Source organism: Macaca nemestrina, chromosome 11 (genome assembly GCF_043159975.1).
Source record: "Macaca nemestrina isolate mMacNem1 chromosome 11, mMacNem.hap1, whole genome shotgun sequence".
Lineage (NCBI taxonomy): Eukaryota > Metazoa > Chordata > Mammalia > Primates > Cercopithecidae > Macaca > Macaca nemestrina.
Genome location: NC_092135.1, coordinates 116677099 through 116701458, shown reverse-complemented (window position 1 = coordinate 116701458; position 24360 = coordinate 116677099). Strand labels below are relative to the sequence as shown.

The following is a 24360-nucleotide window of genomic DNA, read 5'->3' as shown; positions in this document are numbered from 1 at the left end:
TAGAAGCTGGGATTTGAACCCAGGCCGCCAGGTGTCAGAGCCATGCCCTGTACCACTGGGCTGTTCAGTCTCACTGAGAATAATGTTGCTACAAGAAGGCTCACCTGGAAGGTGGAACAACCTGACTCTCATGGCCAGCTTCCTTGCTCCAGGTTTCACAAGTCCTGGAGATTGTGAAGAAGGACAGGAAGTTGGGCAGGAAGTTTCCTTTTATTTTTTTGAGACAGAGTCTCACTCTGTCACCCAGGCTGGATGCAGTGGCACGATCACAACTCACTGCAGCCTTGACCTCCAGGCTCAAGCAATCCTCTCACCTCAGCCTCTCAAGTAGCTGGGACTACAGGAATGTGCCACCAGGCCTGGTTAATTTTTTTTTTTTTTTTAGAGATGGGGTCTCACTATGTTGCCCAGGCTGGTCTTGAACTCCTGAACTCAAGCAGTCCTCCTGCCTCAGCCTCCTGTATTATAGGCATGAGCTACCACACCTGGTGGAAGTTTCATTCTTTTTGTTTGTTGGTTGGTTGGTTTGTTTTTGAGACGGAGTCTCGTGCTCTGTCACCCAGGTTGGAGTGCTATGGTTCAATTTCCACTCACTGCAACCTCCGCCTCCCAGGTTCAAGCGATTCTCCTGCCTCAGGCACCCAAGTAGCTCAAATTACAGGTGCCCACCACCATACCTGGCTAATTTTTATATTTTTAGTAGAGAAGGGGTTTCACCACGTTGCCCAGGCTGGTCTCAAACTCCTGACCTTAAGTGATCCGCCTGCCTCGGCCTCCCAAAGTGTTGGGATTACAGGCGTGAGCCATTGTGCCCAGTCAGAAAGTTTCATTCTTGACAGTAATAAATCACTCAGGTAAATTTACTGTTGTCAGATACTTTTCATGTGCATTATTTCATTTTGTCATCAATTATTTTACAAATGAGGAAACTGAGTTAGTTAGATTAAGTGACTTGCTCACAGTTACTCAGTTAATAAGAAGCACAGTGGAGACCTGAGCCCAGGTTTTTTGACTGATACTACTCTCTGTAGCCAGATGTAGTATCTGATTGTCAAGTTCAAGGGAAGGAAACACCAAGAGGGGTGGGGGTCGAAAGTTGAAAGAAATGTAACTGATGTTTACTGGATTCTGCACAGGGAACAGAAGATCCTATTTATTTATTTATTTATTTATTTATTTATTTCTCTCTCTCTCTCTCTCTCTCTCTCTTTTTTTTTTTCTTTTCTTTTCTTTTCTTTTTTTTTTTTTTGAGACAGAGTCTTGGTCTGTCGCCCAGGCTGGAGTGCAGTGGCATGATCTCGGCTCACTGCAACCTCTGCCTCCCAGGTTCAAGCGATTCTCCTGTCTCAACCTCCTGAGTAACTGGGATTACAGGCTCCTGCCACCATACCCGGCTAATTTTTTGTGTTTTTAGTGGAGACGGGGTTTCACCATGTAGGCCAGGCTGTTCTTGAACTCCTGATGTCAGGTGATCCTCCTGCTTCGGCCTCCCAAAGTGCTGGGATTCCAAATGTGAGCCACAGCACCTGGTCTAGAGATCCTATTTCTTAACCTTTCTTAACTCTCTTCACTTTCATTTTCTGAAATGATTGCTTTAGAACCTCCATTCTTTTTTTTCTTTTTTTTTTTTTTGGTCTGAGACATAGTCTGCCTATGACACCCAGGCTGGAGTGCAGTGGTGTAATCTCGGCTTCTACAGCCTCCACCTACCAAGTTCAAGTGATTCTCATGCCTCAGCCTCCCAAGTAGCTGGAATTACAAGCATGCACCACCACACCTGGCTAATTTTTGTATTTTCAGTAGACACAGAGTTTCACCATGTTGGCCAGGCTGGTCTCGAACTCCTGGCCTCAGGTTATCTGCTCGTCTTGGCCTCCCAAAGTGCTGGGATTACAGGCGTGAGCCACCGCACTCAGCCTACAACCTCTATTCTGAACACCCAAACAAATCTGAAATAATTGATTGTAATGTTTTCTGTGTGACTCTAAGTTTTATGAGGGCAGTGTCCTTGTCTGATCTAGGCACTAATATATCTCTGGTGCCTACCATAGGTCCTGACACATTATAGCAACTCAATAAGCATTCACTGAAATAGTGAATGAATGAATGAATGAATGAATGAATGAATGAATAAAAGGGAGTAAGAGTTTAGACCCAGAATACCTGGATCACTTGTCGAGCTCTCGTCCATCCCAGCTCTTACCCTCATTCTCAAGAGAGGCACTGGCTAAGAGTCAGATGACCTGGGTTTGAATCTCAGTTCCTCTCTCATTATGTTGGCTTTGAGCAAGTCACTGAATCTTTCTAAACCTCAGTTTTCCTCTTTTATACAACTGACTTAATAGCAGGACCCATTTCAACAGATCATTGTATTAGAAAAGGTAGATGCCAGGCGTGGTGGCTCATGCCTATAATCCCAGCATTTTGGGAGGCTGAGGCAGGTGGATCACCTAAGGTCGGGAGTTCGAGACCAACCTGACCAACATGGTGAAACCCTATCCTCTACTAAAAATACAAAATTAGCCAGGTGTGGCGACACATGCCTGTAATCCCAGCTACTCGGAAGGCTGAGGCAGGAAAATTGTTTGAACCCGGGAGGCAGAGGTTGTGGTGAACTGAGATCATGCCATTGCACTCCAGCCTGGGCAATAAGAGCAAAACTGTCTCAAAAAACAAAACAAAACAAAACAAAAAAAGAAAGAAAAGAAAAGAAAAAGGAAAAGGTACATAGAGATATTAGAGCATTATGGGATATGTAATAAAGGACCAATAAAGATTACTGTTGACTTGCAAGGTTGTACTAAGTACTAAATGAAATGAGGAATGTGAAAGTTCCTTGTAAATTATTTATTATTAATGTAAATTTCTCACAATCTGAAGGGAATGGAGGGCAGGAAATGAGTCTACTGAAGAGGCAAGAGGAAGAAACTTTGAAGACCAAGAGGGTATATTTCAGCTGCACTCGTTAAAAGCTAAATAACTGGCCTCCTTATTCCCCCAGCCACGGGCTAACTGGCTTTCTGGCTCAGGGGCTTAGAGACTCAAGAACCACTTGAATTGAAGACAACTCAGGAAAGGGCAGAGAGCCAGCATTTAAAGGAATAGCAAACAGGAACCATGAAAGAAGAACCAGAGGAAAAGGAATCATATGCACTAGAGAAGAGACCAAAGAAAGAGGATCAAGGGTTTTCCGTTTCCAGTGAGAGCAAAGCTGGTATCAGAAAGAACTTCCTGAAAGTAAAGGAAACATGAGCATAATGGAGGAATGGGGAGCCATGGACTCTTCTTCCTCCTGAGAGATCTAGCACCTCAGAGGAAACCTCTGTCTTGTCTGAACAGGGAATGCCTGCCCTCCTTTGGGAGGAGTGGTTAAATGAGATGATTGGGTAGGGATCAGGATAGGGATAGACTCAACCTTCACTCAGGCAGATGGCTGCTTGTCTCTGGACCTTGTAATCATGCCCCTCTCTCCAACCCCTATGTCTGGTGCCTCTTCACCTGATTCATCTTACCACTGTCTGAAGGTTCATAGCGGTCAATGAGTTCCAGAGCAAGCTCGGAGGTGCAGTCTCTCTCCTTCTGCTCCTCTCGGAGGAAATCCAAAAATTCCAGCAGAGTCAGCTTCTGCCCATCAGCTGAAAAACTTTCAAATAGTTCTTGCACCTCAGCACGTTTAGTCAATGCCTTATAGAACTCTACAAATTCTTCTCCTTCCAGAGTCCCAGACTGGGACGTGTCTGCTGCCTGCAAGAGAGGGTTTAGGGGAGAGTGAATGAACCTTTTAATGGGAAATGTTATTATCTTTTTATTTTAATTTTTAAAAAAATTTTTAATGTTTGTGGGTACATAGGTGTATATATTTATATGGTAAATTAGATGTTTTGATATAAGCATGCAATGTGAAATAAGCACATCATGGAGAACAGGAAATGTTATGACCTTGACTTGCACTGTAAAAGCAATTTTACAGACAGATAGATCCAAACATGCTTCCATAAAACTCCCATGGAACTCCTAACATTTAGTGTTCATAGAATAAATCACTTCAGTAGGTAAGAAGCAAAATTTTAGCCATACCATTTGCTACTAGAGAAAATTTTCAACTAGAAAGAATTAAATCTCCCAAAGGTCCCTAAAAGGTCAGAAGATCCCTCCTCCTATTTACTCACATTCCAGCTGGGGTTTTCCATTGTTCTAGGCACCTGTGAAATTCTGGCCATGGACAGAGAGGTCCTTGAGGTCCAACATAATAACATATTGTTATTTACCTTTCATAGAATTATGACTTTTCAACAAGACTGAAAGGCAAGAATCACCCCCTATACTTCCCATCAAGCCTAGAGCATTGAGCCTAGCACTTAGGGCACATAGCAGAGATTTAACAATTGAGTGTTGTGAACTGGGGTCAGAGGACTTCTGGCCAAATGAAAATGTGGCCTTGTTGGCTGTTGGAAATCCTTCCCCGCAGACTCACCTGAAAAAGACTGAAGGCATATTCTTGGTCCATTTCCACATTCATTAGGTGCAATAACCGCTGAACTTCTTGGAAACTCATCTTACCATCCTGATTTTTGTCTCCACGTTGAAACCAGTCACTCAGCCATCCAGATATGAGTCAAGGCAAAAGTACTAATGTGTCTGTTTGTGTGTGGAGTTGTGTGTGCACATTCATCCACTTACATCTCTCCCCTGTCTTTCCTGCCAGTCTCTCCCCCCAGTGCCAATCCATTCTCCATACAGCTTCTAGAATAATCTCTCTAGAGCACCAATCTGTCTTGTCACTGTATGGTCCAGGCACCTGCAGGGACCTCCCTGTTGCCTGCAGAAAGACATCTATATTCTGGCCAGACACAATGGCTCACTCCTGTAAACCCAGCACTTTGGAAGGCCAAGGTGGGTGGATCACATGAGGTCAGGAGTTTTGAGACCAGCCTGGCAACATGGTGAACTCCCATCCCTACTAAAAATACAAAAAATTTATCTGGGTGTGGTGGCACACACCTGTCGTTCCAGCTGCTAGGGAGGCTGAGACATGAGAATCGCTTGAATCAGGGAGGCAGAGGTTGCATGGAGCCCAGATCGCACCACTGCATTCCAGCCTGGGTGATGGAGTGAGATTCTGTCTCAAAACAAAAAAAGTCCATATTCCTTTAGGCATTTTTGTTTTTGTTTTTGAGACGGAGTCTTGCGCTGTCATCCAGGCTGGAGTGCAGTGGCGTGATCTCAGCTCACTGCTACCTCCACCTCCCAGGTTCACGTCATTCTCCTGCCTCAGCCTCCCGAGTAGCTGGGACTACAGGCGCCCGCCGCCATGCCTGTAGTTTTTTGTATTTTTAGTAGAGACGGGGTTTCACAGTGTCAGTCAGGATGGTCTCAATCTCCTGACCTCGTGATCCTCCCACCTCGGCCTCCCAAAGTGCTGGGATTACAGGCGTGAGCCACTGCGTCCAGCCTTTTTTTGTATTTTTAGTAGAGACGGGGTTTCGCTGTGTTAGCCAGGATGGTCTTGATCTCCTGAACTTGTGATCTGCCCACCTCGGCCTCCCAAAGTGCTGGGATTACAGGCATGAGCCACCGTGCCTGACCCTTTTTTTTTTTTTTTTTTTTGAGACAGAGTCTCACTTTGTCACCCAGGCTGGAGTGCACTAGGGCGATCTTGGCTCACTGCAACTGCCATCTCCTGGGTCCAAGAGATTCTCCTGCCTCAGTCTCCTGAGTAGCTGAGATTACAGGCGCCCACCACCATACCTGGCTGTTTTTGTTTGTTTGTTAGACAGAGTCTCGCTCTGTTGCCCAGGCTGAAGTAAAGTGGTGCAATCATGGCTCACTACAGCCTCGAGCTCCCAGACCAAAGTGATCCTCCCACCTCAGCCTCTCAAGTAGCTGGGACTATAGGTGTGCACCACCACACCTGGCTACTTTATTTGTTTATTATAAATAAAGAAATAAAAATTCTTTTTTTTTTTTTTTTTTTTTTTTTTTTGAGACGGAGTCTCGCTTTGTCGCCCAGGTTGGAGTGCAGTGGCCGGATCTCAGCTCACTGCAAGCTCCGCCTCCCGGGTTTATGCCATTCTCCTGCCTCAGCCTCCCGAGTAGCTGGGACTACAGGCACCCGCCACCTCGCCCAGCTAGTTTTTTGTATTTTTTAGTAGAGACGGGGTTTCACCGTATTAGCCAGGATGGTCTCGATCTCCTGACCTCGTGATCCGCCCATCTCGGCCTCCCAAAGTGCTGGGATTACAGGCTTGAGCCACCGCGCCCGGCCTAAAAATTCTTTTATAATTAAAGAAAAAAATTTTTTTGCAGACAGAGTCTTACTCTGTCACCCAGGCTAGAGTGCAGTGGCACCATCTCGGCTCCCTGCAACCTTTTCCAGTTCAAGTGATTCTGGTGCCTCAGCCTCTGGAGTAGCTGGGATTGCAGACATGTGTCACCATGCCCAGCTAATTTTTTTTTTTTTTTTTTTTTTTTTTTTTTTGAGACGGAGTCTCGCTCTGTCGCCCAGGCTGGAGTGCAGTGGCCAGATCTCAGCTCACTGCAAGCTCCACCTCCCGGGTTCATGCCATTCTCCTGCCTCAGCCTCCCAAGTAGCTGGGACTACAGGCGCCCGCCACCTCGCCCGGCTAGTTTTTTGTATTTTTTTAGTAGAGACGGGGTTTCACTGGGTTAGCCAGGATGGTCTCAATCTCCTGACCTCATGATCCACCCGTCTCGGCCTCCCAAAGTGCTGGGATTACAGGCTTGAGCCACCGCGCCCGGCTTTTTTGTATTTTTTTGTAGAGGTGGGGTTTCACCACATTGTCCAGGCTGGTGTCAAACTCCTGGCCTCAGGTGATCCACCAGCCTCAGCTTCTCAAAGTACTTGGATTAATTACAGGTGTGAGCTACTGCACCTGGCCACACCTGGCTAATTTAATTTTTTAAAGTTCATTTTATGGGGGTCAGGTGCAATGGCTCACACCTGTAATCCCAGCACTTTGGGAGGCTGAGGCGGGCGAATCATGTTAGCCCGGGAGTTAGAGACTAGCCTGAGCAATGTGGCAAAATCCCGTCTCTACAAAACAAAACAAAAAATTAGCCAGGTGGATTACATGCCTGTAATCCCAGCTGCTTGGGAAGCTGAGGTGGGAGGATTGCTTGAGCCCAGGCTGTCATGGCTGCAGTGAGCCGAGATTGTGCCACCACACTCCAGCTTGGGTGACAGTGAGACCCTGTTTCAAATAAAAAAAACTTATTTTATGGTGCTCTACACATTCAGGGAAACTTCTCTAGTAATGAACAATAGAAATTACCCCGAAAGTATAGTCTTCCAGTTAACTTTTTAATTTTTTGTAAAGATGCAGTCTTCCCTGTGCTGCCTAGGTTGGGCAATATAGTGATCTCCCTGCCTCGGCCTCCCAAAGTGCTGGGATTACAGGTGTGAGCCATTGTGCCCAGCCAAACAGAAAAGTATTTACACAATTCCATCCTCTTCACTAACTGAAGCAGTATGTGAATCTCATTAATCTTTGTACCCATGGCCAGGCATGGTGGCTCATGCCGGTAATCCCAGGACTTTGGGAGGCCGAGGTGGGTTGATCGTGAGGTCCAGAGTTTGAGACAGCCTGGCCAAGATGGTGAAACCCTGTCTCTACAAAAAAATACAAAAATTATCTGGATGTGGTGGCATGTGCCTGTAGTCCCAGCTACTCGGGAGGCTGAGGCAAGAGAATCGCTGGAACCCGGGAGGCGGTTGCAGTGAGCCAAGATTGTGCCACTGCACTCCAGCCTGGGTGACAGAGTGAGACTCTGTCTCGAATATATATATATATATATATATATATATATATATATATATTTATATTTATATTTGAGCCTGGGCTCAAGCAATCCTCCCACCTCAGCTTCCCAAGCAGCTGGGATTACAGGCATGTAATCCGCCTGGCTGATTTTTTGTTTTGTTTTGTAGAGACGGGATTTTGCCACATTGCTCAGGCTAGTCTCTAACTCCTGGGCTCACATGATCCGCCCACCTCAGCCTCCCAAAGTGCTGGGATTACAGGTGTGAGCCATTGCACCTGACCCATAAAATAAACTTTAAAAAATTAAATTAGCCAGGTGTGGCCAGGTGCAGTAGCTCACACCTGTAATTAATCCAAGTACTTTGAGAAGCTGAGGCTGGTGGATCACCTGAGGCCAGGAGTTTGACACCAGCCTGGACAATGTGGTGAAACCCCACCTCTACAGACCCCTAGAGTCTGGCATAGTGCCTGATATGTTCTGCTTAATAGCTCGTGAATGAATAAATGAATGAAATGGTAAAAATCCAGGAAACTTGGAGTGAGTCTGTGTCACTGAGCCTTCTAAGGGGTTGCTTCCCACCCATATGCTGGTTAATGACACTGGGATCTTCTGTGCAGCTCTTAGGAGAAGCATCTTGTTTGCTCCTCTGCCTCTCACTGCCTCTTCCGCCAATCCTGGGGGTCCTGATTCATGCCTGGCTATGTCATCCCTAGCATCAATTCCTCCCTCAGTATTCTGTCTCACATTGACCTGAGCTGTCCCTGCCCATACCATCTAGACACTTGGGCCTCCCTAGCTGTGCACCCCTTCTCACTTTTCCTAAACCCGTTGGATCTGGCTCCTTCAGGGGTAGAGTGATCCCTCATCCACCCTGACTCCATCCTGCCGATACTGGTCCAGGCGCTCCTGATGGTCCATGCTGGTGACAAGATCCACCAACAGGTGGAGCCCTCGCATCCATATCTGGGCCTCCTCCACACTGTTGGCCACCAGGTCCAGGTTGGAGCGGCGGCCATGGAAGACAACGGTGAAGCCCTGCTCCAGGGGGAGCTCCTCTGTCAGGCTACGCAGCAACTCGGAATCATGGCCATTACGTATTGTCTCCACATCAGAGATTGAGACTGCCAGAGAAGAAGCAGGTGAAGGCATTGAGGAAGGGAGTCCAACAAATAGCAGGGGCTAAGAGTGAAGCACCAGCACCCCCTTCTCCATGACACCATAGAAAAGAACCCCAGCCTCTGCAGACTGAATCCCAAAAAGCATTAGTACAGAGAGATGCAGACCCCAGGGATTCAGGAGTCCATATGAATCACTGATGTTTTCAAAGGCAGCATGGCAAAGGGCCTGTGCTGGGAGTGGCAAGACATGGCTTCCAGCCACAAGCTGGCAGTATGACACAAACCAAAATGACTTAACTCCTCAGTGTCCTCATCTGATATAATGGATAGTCCCCTTCCATAGGCAGCCCCAATGGTGATCACAGGAGGACTGGTGGGGATGACAAATGGAAATACATTTGAAAGGCAGAAGCAGTTATACTAAAGCATTATATCCCTAAGTCCAGTTCTCCCATTCCAGGTTTGAGGGCTTCCTCTTTCCAGATGTCTACGAGGGAATCAGAGAAATTCTTTCACCCTCTTACCTCAGCTGGGGGTGGTACGGATTGTGAGCAATTTGTCTCTAAAACAGACTCTCTTAGATGTGTCCTGTGATCAAATTATTTCCTGTTATTATAAAGAGTTCGGCCAATAAGTGCACACTACTTTGTTTTGTTTTTTGTTTTATTTTGTTTTTTGAGACCAAGTTTTGCTCTTGTCACCCAGGCTGGAGTGCAATGGCACAATCTAGGCTCACTGTAACCTCTGCCTCCTGGGTTCAAGCGATTCTCTGGCCTCAGCCTTCCGAGTAGCTGGGACTACAGGTGCCCGCCACCAAGCCCGGCTAATTTTTGTATTTTTAGTAGAGATGGGTTTTCACCATGTTGGCCAGGCTGGTCTCAAACTCCTGACCTCAAGTGACCTGCCTGCCTCGGCCTCCCAAAGTGCTGGGATTACAGGCATGATCCACCACACCTGGCTGCAATTTTGTATTTAAAAATATTTATCATGATGGCTAACATTTATTAAATGCATTCTGGTTTTACATCGCATGCTAAGTGTTTTACATGTTAACTAATTGAGTCCTTGTAACCTACTGTTTAATCCCCATTTTACAGATGAGGAAACTGAAGCTTGATGTATGTATGTATGTATGTATGTATGTATGTATGTATACATATATTTTTTTAGAGACAGGGTCTCACTCACCCAGGTGGAGTGCAGTGGTGTGATCACAGCTCACTGCAGTCTCAACCTCCTGGGCTCAAGTGATCCTGCCATCTTAGCCTCCCAAATAGCTGAGACCACAGGCGTACAGCACCACACCCGGCTAATTTTTTATTTTTATTTTTTATAGAGACAGGCTCTCCCTATGTTATCCAGGCTGGTCTTGAACTTCTGGTCTCAAGCAGTCCCCCTGCCTCGACCTCCCAAATTGCTGGGATTACAGGCATTGAGCCACCAGGCCCAGTCATAGCTTAACTACTTGATTTTCCACAGCTACTCAGACAGTGGCAGAGCTAGGGCTTTAATTCAGGCAGGCTGATGCCCAAGATGATGGTCTTATAATAATAATAACAAGATGTAACCAATGATTTATTATGTTTTATTATTACTATGTTCCAGTACTCTCCTGAGCCTTTTATATAGAATAACTAATTTAATCCTCATTACAGCCTTATGAGGCAAGTAGTGTTATGATCTCTTTTTACAGGCTCAGATATAGCCACAATTAGGACAGCACAAACGCACACCATCATAGGACTTTGGTCCCTCCCCTGCCAGGCTCCTCAGGACTCTATCTACCCATATATCCACCCCCCACTATCCAGGTCACTCACAGCTGGGCTTGGCACTGCCCCTGGCCTGCCGTGCATGCCAGACTGTCATGCCGTCATTCTGAAGTCTGAAGTATCTTAGCTTCTTCCAGCTTTTGGACCTCACCTTGCGCATCGGCATGCCTTCCTGCATCAGCAGCAAGTCCTGATCAGTGGTCAGCCCTAGGTCAGGAAAAGCAGGGGTTAGGTAGCCAGCAGAGAGGGTAGCAGGCCCAGGGAAAGCTCTCAAACAGGGGTCCAGCCTCCTTCCCTTCCCTGAGCTATATGCTAAGCCCTTTTCCCCTGCAGGGACACTCACGGTCTTGCAGCAGGGACGCCATCACCCACTGTTCCACCGGCTGGCACCAGATCACCTAAAGGAGAAAGGAAGAGCAAAGGGCTCTGGGTGAATCTTAAAGATAGTCTGTAGCTGATTTTTGCTTCTGATTTTGAGTTTAGTGACTCTGAGACTTTAGATAGGTCTAGAAACCTGCCTCAAATCACATAAGGATCAGAATTTAAATCAAGATATGTCTGATCCCAGAGCCTCCGCTATTTCTCATGGCTATCTTCAGAGAAGGCTAAACCAAAGAGTCCACCAAGCACCCCCTTCCTACCCAATAACCCACAGTCTACTAGTGCCACATTTTGCTCACTCCCCACCCTCTCATTATTAGGAACTAACATCTTGTTGGATGTCCCTTTCAGAAACTAGAATCTCTTCACATCCTAGCCTTCTTATTTCCAGGTAGAATCCTTCCAGCTTCCCTATTCTGGGAGCCCTCTCTATGCTCCCACGTAGACTGTCCAGCTCCTGAGGCGACTAGCGCAGACTTTTTTTTTTTTTTTTTGAGACAGAGTGTCGCTCTGTTGCCCAGGCTGGAGTGCAGTGGTGCGATCTCAGCTCACTGCAACTCCCGGGTTCAAGTGATTCTCCTGCCTCGGTCTCCCAATTAGCTAGGACTACAGGCATGTGCCGCCACGCCTGGCTAATTTTTTGTACTTTTAGTAGAGATGGGGTTTCACCACGTTAGCCAGGATGGTCTCAATCTCCTGACCTCGTGATCCACCCACCTTGGCCTCCCAAAGTGCTGGGATTACAGGTGTGAGCTACTACACCTGGCCAGACTTTCTTTTTTCTCTTTGACAATATTTAGTTGTCTTCTTCTACCTTCACATGGTAAAGCATATTTTATACTTTTTCTTTACAGTTATTCTCACAGTTTTTTTTTTTTTTTTTTTTTGAGATGGAGTCTCGCTCTGTCGCCCAGGTTGGAGTGCAGTGGCCGGATCTCAGCTCACTGCAAGCTCCGCCTCCCGGGTTCACGCCATTCTCCTGCCTCAGCCTCCCGAGTAGCTGGGACTACAGGCGCCCGCCACCTCGCCCGGCTAGTTTTTTTGTATTTTTTTAGTAGAGACGGGGTTTCACTGGGTTAGCCAGGATGGTCTCAATCTCCTGACCTCGTGATCCACCCGTCTCGGCCTCCCAAAGTGCTGGGATTACAGGCTTGAGCCACCGCGCCCGGCCCCTATTCTCACAGTTTTAATGGACCAAATAAGTTATACAAGTCTCAGAACCACATTTTCAAATTTTCTCTACCTACCAAAAAAGGGTACCTCTTATAAGATATATGCTGTCAGCCAGGTGCGGTGGCTCATGCCTGTAATCCCAGCAATTTGGGAGGCTGAGGCTAGTGGATCACCAGAGGTCAGGAGTTTGAGACCAGCCTGGCCAACATGGCAAAACCCCATCTCTACTAGAAATACAAAAAACTTAGCCAGGCGTGGTGGCAGGCACCTTTAATTCCAGCTACTTGGGAGGCTGAGGCAGGAGAATTGCTTGAACCAGGTGGCAGAGGTTGGCAGTGAGCCAAGATCGTGCCATGCACTCCAGCCTGGGCGACACAGTGAGACTCCGTCTCAATAAAAAGAAGAAAAAAACCAGTTAGGGCCGGGCGCGGTGGCTCACGCCTGTAATCTCAGCACTTTGGGAGGCCGAGGCGGGTGGATCACAAGGTCAGGAGATCGAGACCATCCTGGCTAACACGGTGAAACCCCGTCTCCACTAAAAATACAAAAAATTAGGCAGGCGTGGTGGCGGGCGCCTGTAGTCCCAGGTACTCGGGAGGCTGAGGCAGGAGAATTGCTTGAACCTGGGAGGTGGAGGTTGCAGTGAGCTGAGATCATGCCACTGCACTCCAGCCTGGGTGACAGAGCAAGACTCTGTCTCAAAAAAAAGAAAAAAGAAAAAGAAAAAAAAGATATATGCTGTGAAATATAGGACCTGGTTAAGTTGTCCTAGTAGCTGACAACAAACTTCCCTTGAAAAGGACTAGAAAATTTGATTGTGGCCACGCTGATTCTAGTTATGCCCCTATAGAAATATTCAATTCTTGGTTGGGCACAGTGGCTCAGACTGTAATCCCAGCACTTTGAGAGGTTGAAGAGGGAGGATTGCTTGGGCCCAGAAGTTCAAGACCAGCATGGACAACATAGTGAGACCTCCATCTCTACAAAGAATTTTTAAAAATTAGCCAAGTGTGGTGGTATACACCTGTGGTCCCAGCTACTTGGGAGGCTGAGGTGGGAGGTTCGCTTGAGTCCAGGAGGTTGAGGCTGCAGTGAGCTGAGATTACACCACGGAGCTCCAGCCTGGGCGACAGAGCAAGACTGTCTCAAAAAAAAACAAAAACCAAAAACCAAAATTCTTGACCAGGTCATGCTGAAACTGACAAATATCATAAAATGTAAAGCTCTATGCTTTTGTGTAAGCAAATAACCTACATTTGAATAGAAATATGTTGTGTGTTTCTTTTTTTAAAAGGGTATCACTACCTGAAAAATGTTATGTTCCTTTTTTTTTCTTTTTTCTTTTTTTTGAGACAGAGTTTTGCTCTTATTGCCCAGGCTGGAGTGCAATGGCACAATCTTGGCTCGTTGCAACCTCCACCTCCCGGGTTCAAGTGACTCTCCTGCCTCAGCCTCCTAAGTAGCTGGGATTACAGGTGCCCATCACCACACCCAGCTAATTTTTTATATCTTTAATAGAGATGGGGTTTCACCATGTTGGCCAGGCTGGTCTCAAACACCTGACCTCAGGTGATCTGCCCGCCTTGACCTCCCAAAGTGCTGGAATGACATGCACGAGCCACCTTGCCCGGCCATGTTCCTTAATTTAAAAGTTTAAAATTTTGACAGTGGTGCACATCTTAAAAGAACTTTAAAAATTGGTAAAGCAACCATTCAGTTAGTGTTCCATTAAAACATCATGCAGTTAGTTCAACTCCCTATATTTTACAGATGAAAAATCAGAAGTCCAGAAATGTGATGTGATTTGCCTGAGGTCACACAGTCTATTAGTGCCCTACTCTCTTTTGTGGGAAGACCCTATAAAGTCACCTAGTAGTGACTAAGCCTTCAGGGAGAATGTGGGGGGTCACTGAAAATATAGCTTCCCTGAGCACAAGACCTGGAGAAGAAGACTTTCTTTTTTTTGTTTTTGAGACAGAGTCTTGCTCTGTTGCCAGGCCGGAGTGCAATGACACCATCTCAGCTCACTGCAACCTCCGCCTCCCAGGTTCAAGCAATTCTCCTGCCTCAGCTTCCTGAGTAGCTGGGATTACAGGTGTGTGCCACTATGCCTGGCTAATTTTTGTATTTTGAGTAGAGACGGAGTTTTGCCATGTTGGCCAGGCTGGTCTCCAACTCCTGATCTCAGGTGATCCGCCCACCTTGGCCTCCCCAAGTGCTGTTATAGGCATGAGCCACTGCGCCCTGCCTAGAGAAACCTTTCTAAATGTGTGGTAATGTACAGGTATCCAGAGTGAGAGGGGAAGGTTCAGAAGAAGTCTTTCAGGAAACAATTTCAGGAAGAAAAGATTTTGCTGGCTTAGGATGAATGTGTGTGCCCGAAGGAGACCAGAAGAAACCTCTGATTGGACAAAGGGACCCAAAGTGTTTCCTGAGAGCCAGAAAATCATCTCTGCTTTTCTGAGTGGGGACAGAGTTTGGAATCTGAGGCTTACGGAAGCTATGTGAAGACTGATGTAGAAAGTAACAGATCTGGCCGGAGGAGATGGCTCATGCCTGTAATCCCAGCACTTTGGGAGGCTGAGGCAGGTGGATCACGAGGTCAAGAGATTGAGACCATCTGGCCAACATGGTGAAACCCTGTCTCTACTAAAAATACAAAAATTAGCTGGGTGTGGTGGCTACTAGGGAGGTTAAGGCAGGAGAATCACTTGAATCCGGGAGGCAGAGGTAGAAGTGAGCCAAGATCACACCACTGCACTCTAGCCTGGCGACAGAGTGAGACTACGTCTCAAAAAAAAAAAAAAAAAAAAAAAAAGAAAAAGAAAAGAAAAAAGAGAAAAAAGAAAAGAAAGCAACAGACTTCTCTTAAATTTCTTAGGTCCAGCAGGGTGCAGTGGCTCACGCCTGTAATCTCAGCACTTTGGGAGGCTGAGGCGGGTGGATCACTTGAGGTCAGGAGTTTGAGACCAGCCTCACCAACATAGTGAAACCCCGTCTCTACTAAAAATACAAAAACTAGCCGGCCATGGTGGTGCACACCTGTAATCCCAGCTACTCATGAGGCTGAGGCAGGAGAATCACTTGAACCCAGGAGGCGGAGGTTGCAGTGAGCTGAGATTGCACCACTATACTCCAGCCTGGGCGATGGAGTGAGGCTCTGTCTCAAAAACAACAACAACAACAAAAATTTCTTAGGTTCTCAGACTCTAGGAGAGTGAATTGGCCTGGGGCTGAAGTCTAACCTCTTTTGCCAATATCCTGGCTTATCTCTTCTCTGAATTTTAGCTCCCACCTCTGGGACATAGGGACTCTAGGATGCAGTGAACTTTGGGACTGCCAGAAGGTGGCATTTCCTTCCCTTATGCCTGTGTCCAGGAGCCTCACAATGATGTCCTGAAACATGGGAAGTCTGAGAACAGAGCCCAAGTGCCTGAACACTCTTACTTTGGAGACTTCCTCCACTCAAACCTGCCTTAGAAAATTATTTTTTCCTCCTTTGTCCAATTCTTCTAACCCCAAAGCTTGGCCTTGTTCTTCCAATCCTTCTCCCATTCATGAATCACTATTTTAAACCTGTATTCACATGACTGACATGTGGTCATAAGAGGGCCAGTTTCAAATCAGGGAGCCATAGAGGGTCAGAGCTGGACTTCATTTTATAGAAAAGGAGCCTGAGGACTAGAAAGGTTAGGTGAACTAAAAATAATTAGTGCCAGAGTCACTTAGTGAGTGACAGAACTGGAATTAGAACCAACGTCTCTGGCTGGGCGCAGTGGCTCACATCTGTAATCCCAGCACTTTGGGAGGCCGAGGTGGGCAGATCACGTAAGGCCAGGAGTTCAAGACCAGCCTGACCAACATGGTGAAACCCCATCTCTACTAAAAATACAAAAATTAGGCCGGGCGCGGTGGCTCACGCCTGTAATCCCAGCACTTTGGGAGGCCGAGACGGGTGGATCACGAGGTCGGGAGATCGAGACCACCCTGGCTAACACGGTGAAACCCCGCTTTACTAAAAATACAAAAATTAGCCGGGTGCGGTGGCGGGCACCTGTAGTCCCGGCTACTCGGGAGGCTGAGGCAGGAGAATGGCATAAACCGGGGAGGCGGAGCTTGCAGTGAGTGGAGATCGGGCCACTGCACTCTAGCCTGGGCGACAGAGCGAGACTCCATCTCAAAAAAAAAAAAAAATTAGCTAGGAGTGGTGGTGCACACCTATAATCCCAGCTACTTGGGAGGCTGAGGCAGGAGAATTGCTTGAACCCGGGAGGCGGAGGTTGCAGTGAGCTGAGATGGCACCATTGCACTTCAGCCTGGGCAACAAAAGTGAAACTTGGTCTTGGGCAGGAGAAAAAAAAAAAAAGAACAGAGGTCTCCATACAATCAGCTCAAGGATCTTACAATGACTCTGCTCTTAGAAAGGGCCTTCTCTAGAAAGCAGGTTGAAGCAAGGCTAGGAATCAATAAGGGACATAGATATTTTGTCTCTCCTCTCCATCATTTTCTGTTCCCTCTGTACTCTGAATAGACTTGCTTTTCTTTGGTCTCATTTTCTTGCTTTATTTCTGTTTATTCTTTTTTTTTTGAGATGGAGTGTCACTCTGTTGCCCAGGCTGGAGTGCAGTGGCATGATACTGGCTTACTGCAACCTCTGCCTCCTGGGTTCAAGTGATTCTCCTGCCTCAGCCTCCTGAGTAGCTGGGATTACAGGTGTGTGATGCCACGCCCAGTTAATATTTTTATTTTTAGTAGAGATGGGGTTTCACTATGTTGGCCAGGCTGGTCTCAAACTCCTGACCTCAGATGATCCACCCATCTCAGCCTCCCCAAGTGCTGGGGTTACAGGGGTGACCCACCGTGCCCAGCCTCTTTCATCTCATTTTCTTTCCTTTTCCCATCCCATGCCTGACCTGGTCCTTTTCCTTTCTTCCCAGTTCACTATAAAAATAATTTTTTAAATTTATTATTTGTTTTGTATGGAGATGGGGTCTCCCTTTGTAGCCCTAGTTTCAAAATCCTGGCCTCAAGCAATCCTCCTGCCTGGGCTTCCCAAAGTGCTGGGATTACAGACATGAGCCGTTATGCCCAGCCCCATCCCCACCTCACTCTCTCTCCTAATCCTTTCTCTGTCTTCCTATTTGCTCACCTAGGTCAGTCTCTCCTCTTTTCTTCCTTCTCCTCATCCCTTCTCCCCATCACCTCTTCCAGTTGGTTCCCTCTTTTGACTCCACTAATTCCCAATGGCTCTGATTCTCATCTCCTTTGAGATTATGGTCCAGAAGGGAGGACACGTGGGTTCAGAACTCAGTAGCATGCATGTCCTTCTGCTCAGCCTCGCTTTTCTCTGTATCCTAGGAGATTGACCAAACAAACTGCCCAGACAATGTGAGTTAGAACCTAGGTGTTCTAGGTCTTGCTGTTTCCTCTGGTGTCTAATGGTAGAATGGGAAGGATGCCCACAGCTGATGCAGGTGCAGTGAGAAGAGAAGGAACAAAGGGTTTGGGAGTCAGGGCACTGGGAAAAACACAGAGGGTGACGTCTGAGAATAAGAAAGGTTGGTCTTAAATATTAACTCCTAGATGCGTATATGGAGATCTTCAACGATACAGTAATTACCTCTCTAATACAGATATGAAAATAGAGACACAAAATGAGGTGGGAAGTAGCCCAGAGCTGCAGAGCATGATTTGGTCCTCAGTTTCTAAGAGACTTCATGTCATTTAGAGATGTACTTTGGCAGAGTTACCAATGGCACCAAGGAGATTACAGTGGGATTCAGGGTGTCTCAGTTCTCTCTGAGGGGTAAGAAAAAAGATAATCATTTTGTCCACTCCCTTGCTTCTGGGAAGGATTATACTTAACCTGGTTCATATAGAGGACAAAATGGCTCTGGTCACAGGTCATAGAATGTTAGAGCTTGAAGGTTCTTTTATAACACATCTAATCTAGACATTCCCAGCTACATCAATAGCCTCTGGAATGTCTTAAAATTGAGATTCCTTAGCCCTACCCAAAAATCTACCAGATCAGAGTTTCCCAGGGTGGGGCTCAATAATATATTTATTTTTAACAGGTACACTTAGTACACAGGCAAGTCTGGGAAACCCTAAACTCTCTCCTATCACAGATCTGGAAGTTGTGGTTCCAGGTCCCGTAGCTAGTTAATGGCACAGGCAGAACTAGAAGTAGGTTTTCTTACCAACATAGCACTCTGGTGCACTAAGAAACTGCCTGGCCCATTGAATAGGCAAAGAACAAGTTCCTTAGGTAACTTTCTAAGGGACTTCCATAACTCTCCCTATTACCAGGGATCTCTGATTCCCCATGGTTCTTGGCCAATCCCTATTTTGCAACCCTCAACAATCTGTTAATAAATCTATGCTAAAGCTTAGCTACTCCAATTTTTTCTTCCCTTATTGGGGGTGGGGCTCACCTCAGTAGTGGCTAGGGTTGGCACTCCTGGCCCTGCATAAGCTGAGAGGTACCTCATATAAAGGGTGACTGATACAGCCAGGAGGAAGGCTGTAAGGATCAAGGAGGATAAGCTAGAGAGAACCAGGTGGTGGGAGCCCTGTAGAGCTGTTGGGATGAGGAAAGGAGTGTAGGGTGCAATTTAACCAGGGTGGATAAGCATCTAGAGGGCAGAGGCAGGGACTCAGGGAAGACAGAGCTTGGAGCAGAGGCTAATCAGAGCTTCCAGACCCTTACCGTGGGCAGGAGAGCAGAATAGCAGTCCTGTGTTTCCTGTGTCTGTGAGCTGTGCTTCCCGAGCTCTGCGATGCTGTGGGATCAGGAAGCCCAGTCTGGCTCCTTTTCTCTTTTGCTCCCCTTGCACTGGCTTGTTTCCTCCCTCTTCTACAGCAGCTGGCTGCTGTGACTGGTGAGTTATAGCCAGAGGGAAGCAGTAAGAAGGGGAGAGGTGTGAGCTCTCTCCAGTCCAGCCCATCCAACTCTTAAAGGCCCAGGACACTGGTCAATGTGAGGGAGTAGTGGGGGTGGGGTGGGGAGAGAAGGATTAAGGGCACCACATCTTCAGGGAGGAGCCCGGCTGCCCTTCATCTTGATGCCAGCCCTCATTGACCCCAATCCCGCAGTAGCTCTCAAAGTGAAGGGAGTGTCCTCAGTTGCAGTGCTCTGTGAATCACTGCTTTTCATTCTGGTTCCCGCATGTAATACGGCTGTCTTTGCCCTTATTTAATCTGGCTCCTTTCCAGAGTGTCTGTTTCCACTGGCCTGCTCCTGTATCTCTGAATCCTGCCTGCAGGGCATTCACTCTAGCTCTGTCGCACAGGGAAAGAAAGAAATAAGATGGGAAAAGAGGAAGATGAGGAGAAGGGGAGGACAGGAATGATGACAGAGTGTAGAGGGACAGAGAGGTTAGAATCTATGTATATTTTAGGCACTCATTAAATATTGAAAGAATGCATAGATGAATGTGTGAAACAATTCTTTTTTTTTTTTTTAACATCCATTCATTCCTCCTATAAGCATTTGTTCAGCACCTCCGGGTTATAGGTCATAGCTCTCAGAATGGAGGTAGCACTTTCAGGACATACATGCATGTTTATAAAGATGTGTGCCGAGATGAAGCATAGGCTCAGAGGGGAACTGTGTGAAATGGTGTAATTTTAAGTGTGCTGTGGTCTGGCTGCCTATCATAGTTCCCACAAGCATCCCTCAACTGCCTAATATTTTACCATTAGTGATTATAGTTACATTTTTTAGTCCCATTAAAATAAAATCCTCCTAAGTGATTACTATAAAAGTCAGGCTAGTGGTTACTGTTGGGAGGGGGAGGAATTGTGATGAGATAGGACACAGAGCTGGCTTCTGGCATAGCTAGCTAAACTGTATTTCTAGTTCTAAGTGCTAACAAGGGTCTTCACTTCATAATTTATTAAGCTATATATTCTTTTGATATAGTTTTCTATATGTTTTTAAATTTATTTTTTAAGATCTCATTTAAAATATATATCTGTGTTAATTTTTGAAGGCTTAATTATTTTAATTTTTTCTTTTTCTTTTTTTTTTTTTTGAGATAAGAGTCTCGCCGTTGCCCAGGCTGGAGTGCAATGGCGTGATCTCGGCTTAGTGCAACCTCCACCTCCCGGGTTCAAGCGATTCTCTTGTCTCAGCCTCCCGAGTAGCTGGGATTACAGGCACACACCACCACCCCCGGCTACTTTTTTTTTTTGTATTTTAGTAGAGATGGGGTTTCACCGTGTTGTCCAGGCTGGTCTCGAGCTCCTGAGCTCAGGCAATCCACTTGCCTCGGCCTCCCAAAGTGCTAGGATTACAGGCGTAAGCCACTGCACCTGGCCGATTTTAAATAATTTTTTAAAAATTCAATCCCAAGGTCAAAGTAGATTTTAAATAATTTATACCTAGGTCGGGTTGTCTATATTCTTTACTGAGAGCAGGTTTTGATAGAAGAGTAGTAGTATGAAGGAAGGGGAGGCATTAAGAGGGAGGCCATTTATGAGGAACAGGAAGATTGGGGGGCATCATAGTTTAAACTGTGCTGATTTCAGATTTGACTTAATAGGGGCGTTTTACATGCTTGTCTTGCTATCCCATTTCTACTTCCCCAACATGGCCAGCTTATTTTTCCAAGCCTCACCTTCACAGTCCACACTCCTCTTCTACACCCCCAGATTATGTATCATCTTTCTGAGTCACTATTTGCATCAACTTAATGCTGCCTAACCTCCTTCCCTCCTGGGTGATCTGTGAGGGGTGTTATCACTCATAGTGGATTTTCTGGGAGAGTCCAGATCTCAAATATTCTGTTTCAATGTTTTCATGAACACAACAGTATTCTTCAGCCCATATGTTCTGATTTTTGGGGCAGGGACTTGGAGATTTTCACAAAGTTAGTATGGTTCCAGAGTGCCAAGGCATGCCCACTGCAGGACTCTCATGACACAGAGGGAGGGAGCAGACAGACAGGGCCCCCGGCACAGTAAATGTCCATCTGGTATGGTTATTCCTATTTCCACCGTGATCTTGGCTGGCCCTTCCCCCACTGCTGTCTATTATTAACAGATCCAGAAACCTGATCAGGGCAGTAGCAGCAGAGGGACTTTCTGGGAACCATGCCCAGGAAAAGCCTGGAAGCCCTAAACTGAAATGAAGCAGCAGCTGGCAAAGAGGAAGACCTAAACATGGTACTCTCGCCCTGCCACCCAGGCCTGCCTAGACCCTCTTCCTGACAGCCAGAGCAGATGCCACCCAATTAAATATCTCCGCTTGTCAGGACACTCAGGCTGGAAAGTGTGACATCAGTTCCCCAGATTATCCAACCAAACTACTCAAACTTCTGAAATAAAGCCCAACTCCTTCCTGATCAAAAACGCAACTCAAAATAGTAAATTTCATTTAAAAATCATCAATATAAGGCCAGGCACAGTGGCTCACACCTGTAATTCCAGCACTTCGGGAGGCCAAGGTGGGAGGATTGCTTGAGTCCAGGAGTTTCAGACCAGCCAGGGCAACATAGCAAGACTCTGCCTCTTAAAAAAAAAAATCAAGGCCGGACACGGTGGCTCACGCCCGTAATCCCAGAACTTTGGGAGGCCGAGGTGGGCAGATCATGAGGTCAGGAGTTAGAGACCAGCCTGACCAACATGGTGAAACCTGATCTCAGCTAAATATATAAAAATCAGCCAGGTGTGATGGCATGCGCCTGTAATCCCAGCTACTCAGGAGGAGGCTGAGGCAGGAGAATCGAACCCAGGAGGCAGAGGTTGCAGTGAGCCGAGATTGCAACACTGCACTCCAGCCTGGGCAACAGAGCAAGACTCTGTCTCAAAAAAAAAAAAAAAAAAAAGGACTGGGCGCGGTGCCTGTAATCCCAGCACTTCAGGAGCCCAAGACAGGTTTATCACTTGAAGTCAGGAGTTTGAGACCAGCCTGGTCAACATGGTGAAACCCCGTCTCTACTAAAAATACAAAAATTAGCCAGGCATGGTGGTACACGCCTGTAATCCCAGCTACTCAGGAGGCTGAGGCAGGAGCATTGCTTGAACCTGGGAGGCGGAGGTTGCAGTGAGCTGAGACGGCGCCATTGCACTCCAGCCTGGGTGACAGAGCGAGATTGTGTCTCAAAAAAAAAAAAAAAAAAAAAATCAATATGAGATCACCTGTAGAATTAAAAGCTAGGATATAGAACTTCAAAAGACCAGAGAATATACAAATATACATATCCATATATATATATATATATATATATATAGCCACTCCTCCATTCTAACAAAATTTAAAAACAGAGTCCCAGTTCTGCTATTCAATTCATTAAGTTGGCATGGGGAGTAGGCAACAAGGTGGTATTTAAAAACCCAGAGAAAAAGAGGATGGAAAGTAGAATGAAAAATACAAATAGTATTTTACACCAGGAGACAAAACTTTCAGAAAAGGTCATAAAACAAAATATAAGTATGTGCTATTGGTAAAAGTCATGTCTACAAGCCGGGCATGGTGGCTCATGCCTGTAATACCAACACTTTGGGAGGCCAAGGCAGGCAGATCACTTGAGGCCAGGAGTTCAAGACCAGCCTGGCCAGCATTGTGAAACCCCATATCTACTAAAAATAAAAAAACAGCCTGGCATCGTAGTGCATCCCTGTAATGCCAGCTACTCTGGAGGCTGAGGCAGGAGAATCACTTGAACACAGGAGGCAGAGGTTGCAGTGAGCCAAGTTTGTGCCACTGCCACTGCACTCCAGCCTGGGTGACAGAGCAAGACTTCGCCTTTAAAAAAAAAGAGTCTCAGAGGGAGCGGGGAGGGATAGCATTAGGAGATATACCTAATGTAAATGACGGGTTAATGGGTTCAGCACACCAACATTGCACATGTATACATATGTAACAAACCTGCACATTGTGCACATGTACCCTAGAACTTAAAGTATAATAATAATAATAAAAAAAGAGTCTCATCTACAAAAATGTGTTATTAAAAAAAAAGAAAAGGCCAGGCGCGGTGGATCACACCTGTAAACCCAGCACTTTGGGAGGCCGAGGAGGGCGGATCACTTGAGGTTGGGAGTTTGAGACCAGCCTGACCAACATGGAGAAACCCCGTCTCTACTAAAAAATATAAAAAAGTAGCCTGGCGTGGTGGCGCATGCCTCTAATCCCAGCTACTCGGAAGGCTGAGGCAAGAGAATTGCTTGAACCTGGGAGGCGGAGGTTGCGGTGAGCTGAGATCGCGCCACTGCACTCCAGCCTGGGCAATAAAAGTGAAACTCTGTCTCAGGAAAAAAGAAAAAACGTTCCAGCCTGGGCAACATAGCAAGACCTTGGCTCTACAAAAAAGTAAACAATTAGCTGGGCATGGTAGCACTCTCTTTTAGTCCCAGCTACGTGGGAGACTGAGGTGGAAGGATCACTTGAGCCCAGGAGTTAGAGGCTGCAGTGAGCCATGATCATGCTACTGCACTCAAGCCTGGGTGACAGAGTGAGAGTCTGTCTCAAAAAATAAAATAAAATAAAAAAATAAAATAAAATAAAATAAAATAAAATAAAATAAAATAGGTTGAAAGTTAAAGGAAGGTGGCTGTATGCGGTGGCTCACTCATGCCTGCAATCCCAGCACTTTGGGAGGATGAGGTGGGCGGATCATGTAAGGCCAGGAGTTTGAGACCAGCCAGGCCAACATGGTGAAACCCCCAACTCTACAAAATAAAAAAATTAGCCGAGGGTGGTGGCACATGCCTGTAATCCCAGCTACTCGGAAGGCTGAAGCACAAGAATTGCTTGAGGCCGGGCGTGGTGGTTCACACCTGTAATCCCAGTACTTTTGGAGGCCAAGGTGGATCACAAGGTCAGGAGTTTGAGACCAGCCTGGCCAACATGCAGAAACCCCGTCTCTACTAAAAATACAAAACTAGCTGGGAGTGGTGGCGCATGCCTGTAATCCCAGCTACTCAGGAGGCTGAGGCTGGAGAATCGCTTGAACCCAGGAGGCAGAGGTTGTGGTTAGCCAAGATCATACCATTGCACTCCAGCCTAGGCAACAAGAGCAAAACTCTGCCTCAAAAAAAAAAAAAAAAAAAAAAGCCGGGCGCGGTGGCTCAAGCCTGTAATCCCAGCACTTTGGGAGGCTGAGACGGGCGGATCACGAGGTCAG

General features: G+C 46.5%; 1 protein-coding gene across 8 annotated transcripts in view; it reads right to left on the bottom strand.

Annotated features, from left to right (window-relative positions):
* Positions 1-19410, bottom strand: part of LOC105481224 (phospholipase C delta 4) — a 30195-nt gene extending 10785 nt beyond the window's left edge. The window contains exons 1-6 of one of the 8 annotated variants that reach the window (XM_071073387.1): positions 18939-19410; positions 11016-11070; positions 10721-10879; positions 8675-8903; positions 4475-4604; positions 3513-3744 (exon numbers count right to left, since the gene is read on the bottom strand). In XM_071073387.1, the coding sequence (XP_070929488.1) occupies positions 3513-3744; positions 4475-4604; positions 8675-8903; positions 10721-10879; positions 11016-11037 (772 nt within the window). In that variant the 5' untranslated portion in view covers positions 11038-11070; positions 18939-19410. Of the gene's footprint in view, positions 1-3512; positions 3745-4169; positions 4230-4474; positions 4939-8674; positions 8904-9198; positions 9271-10720; positions 10880-11015; positions 11071-17375; positions 17620-18938 lie in introns of those variants that run through there. The other 7 variants (XM_071073386.1, XM_071073388.1, XM_071073390.1 and 4 more) reach the window with 7 other exon arrangements.
* Between the last annotated feature and the right edge of the window lie 4950 nt (positions 19411-24360).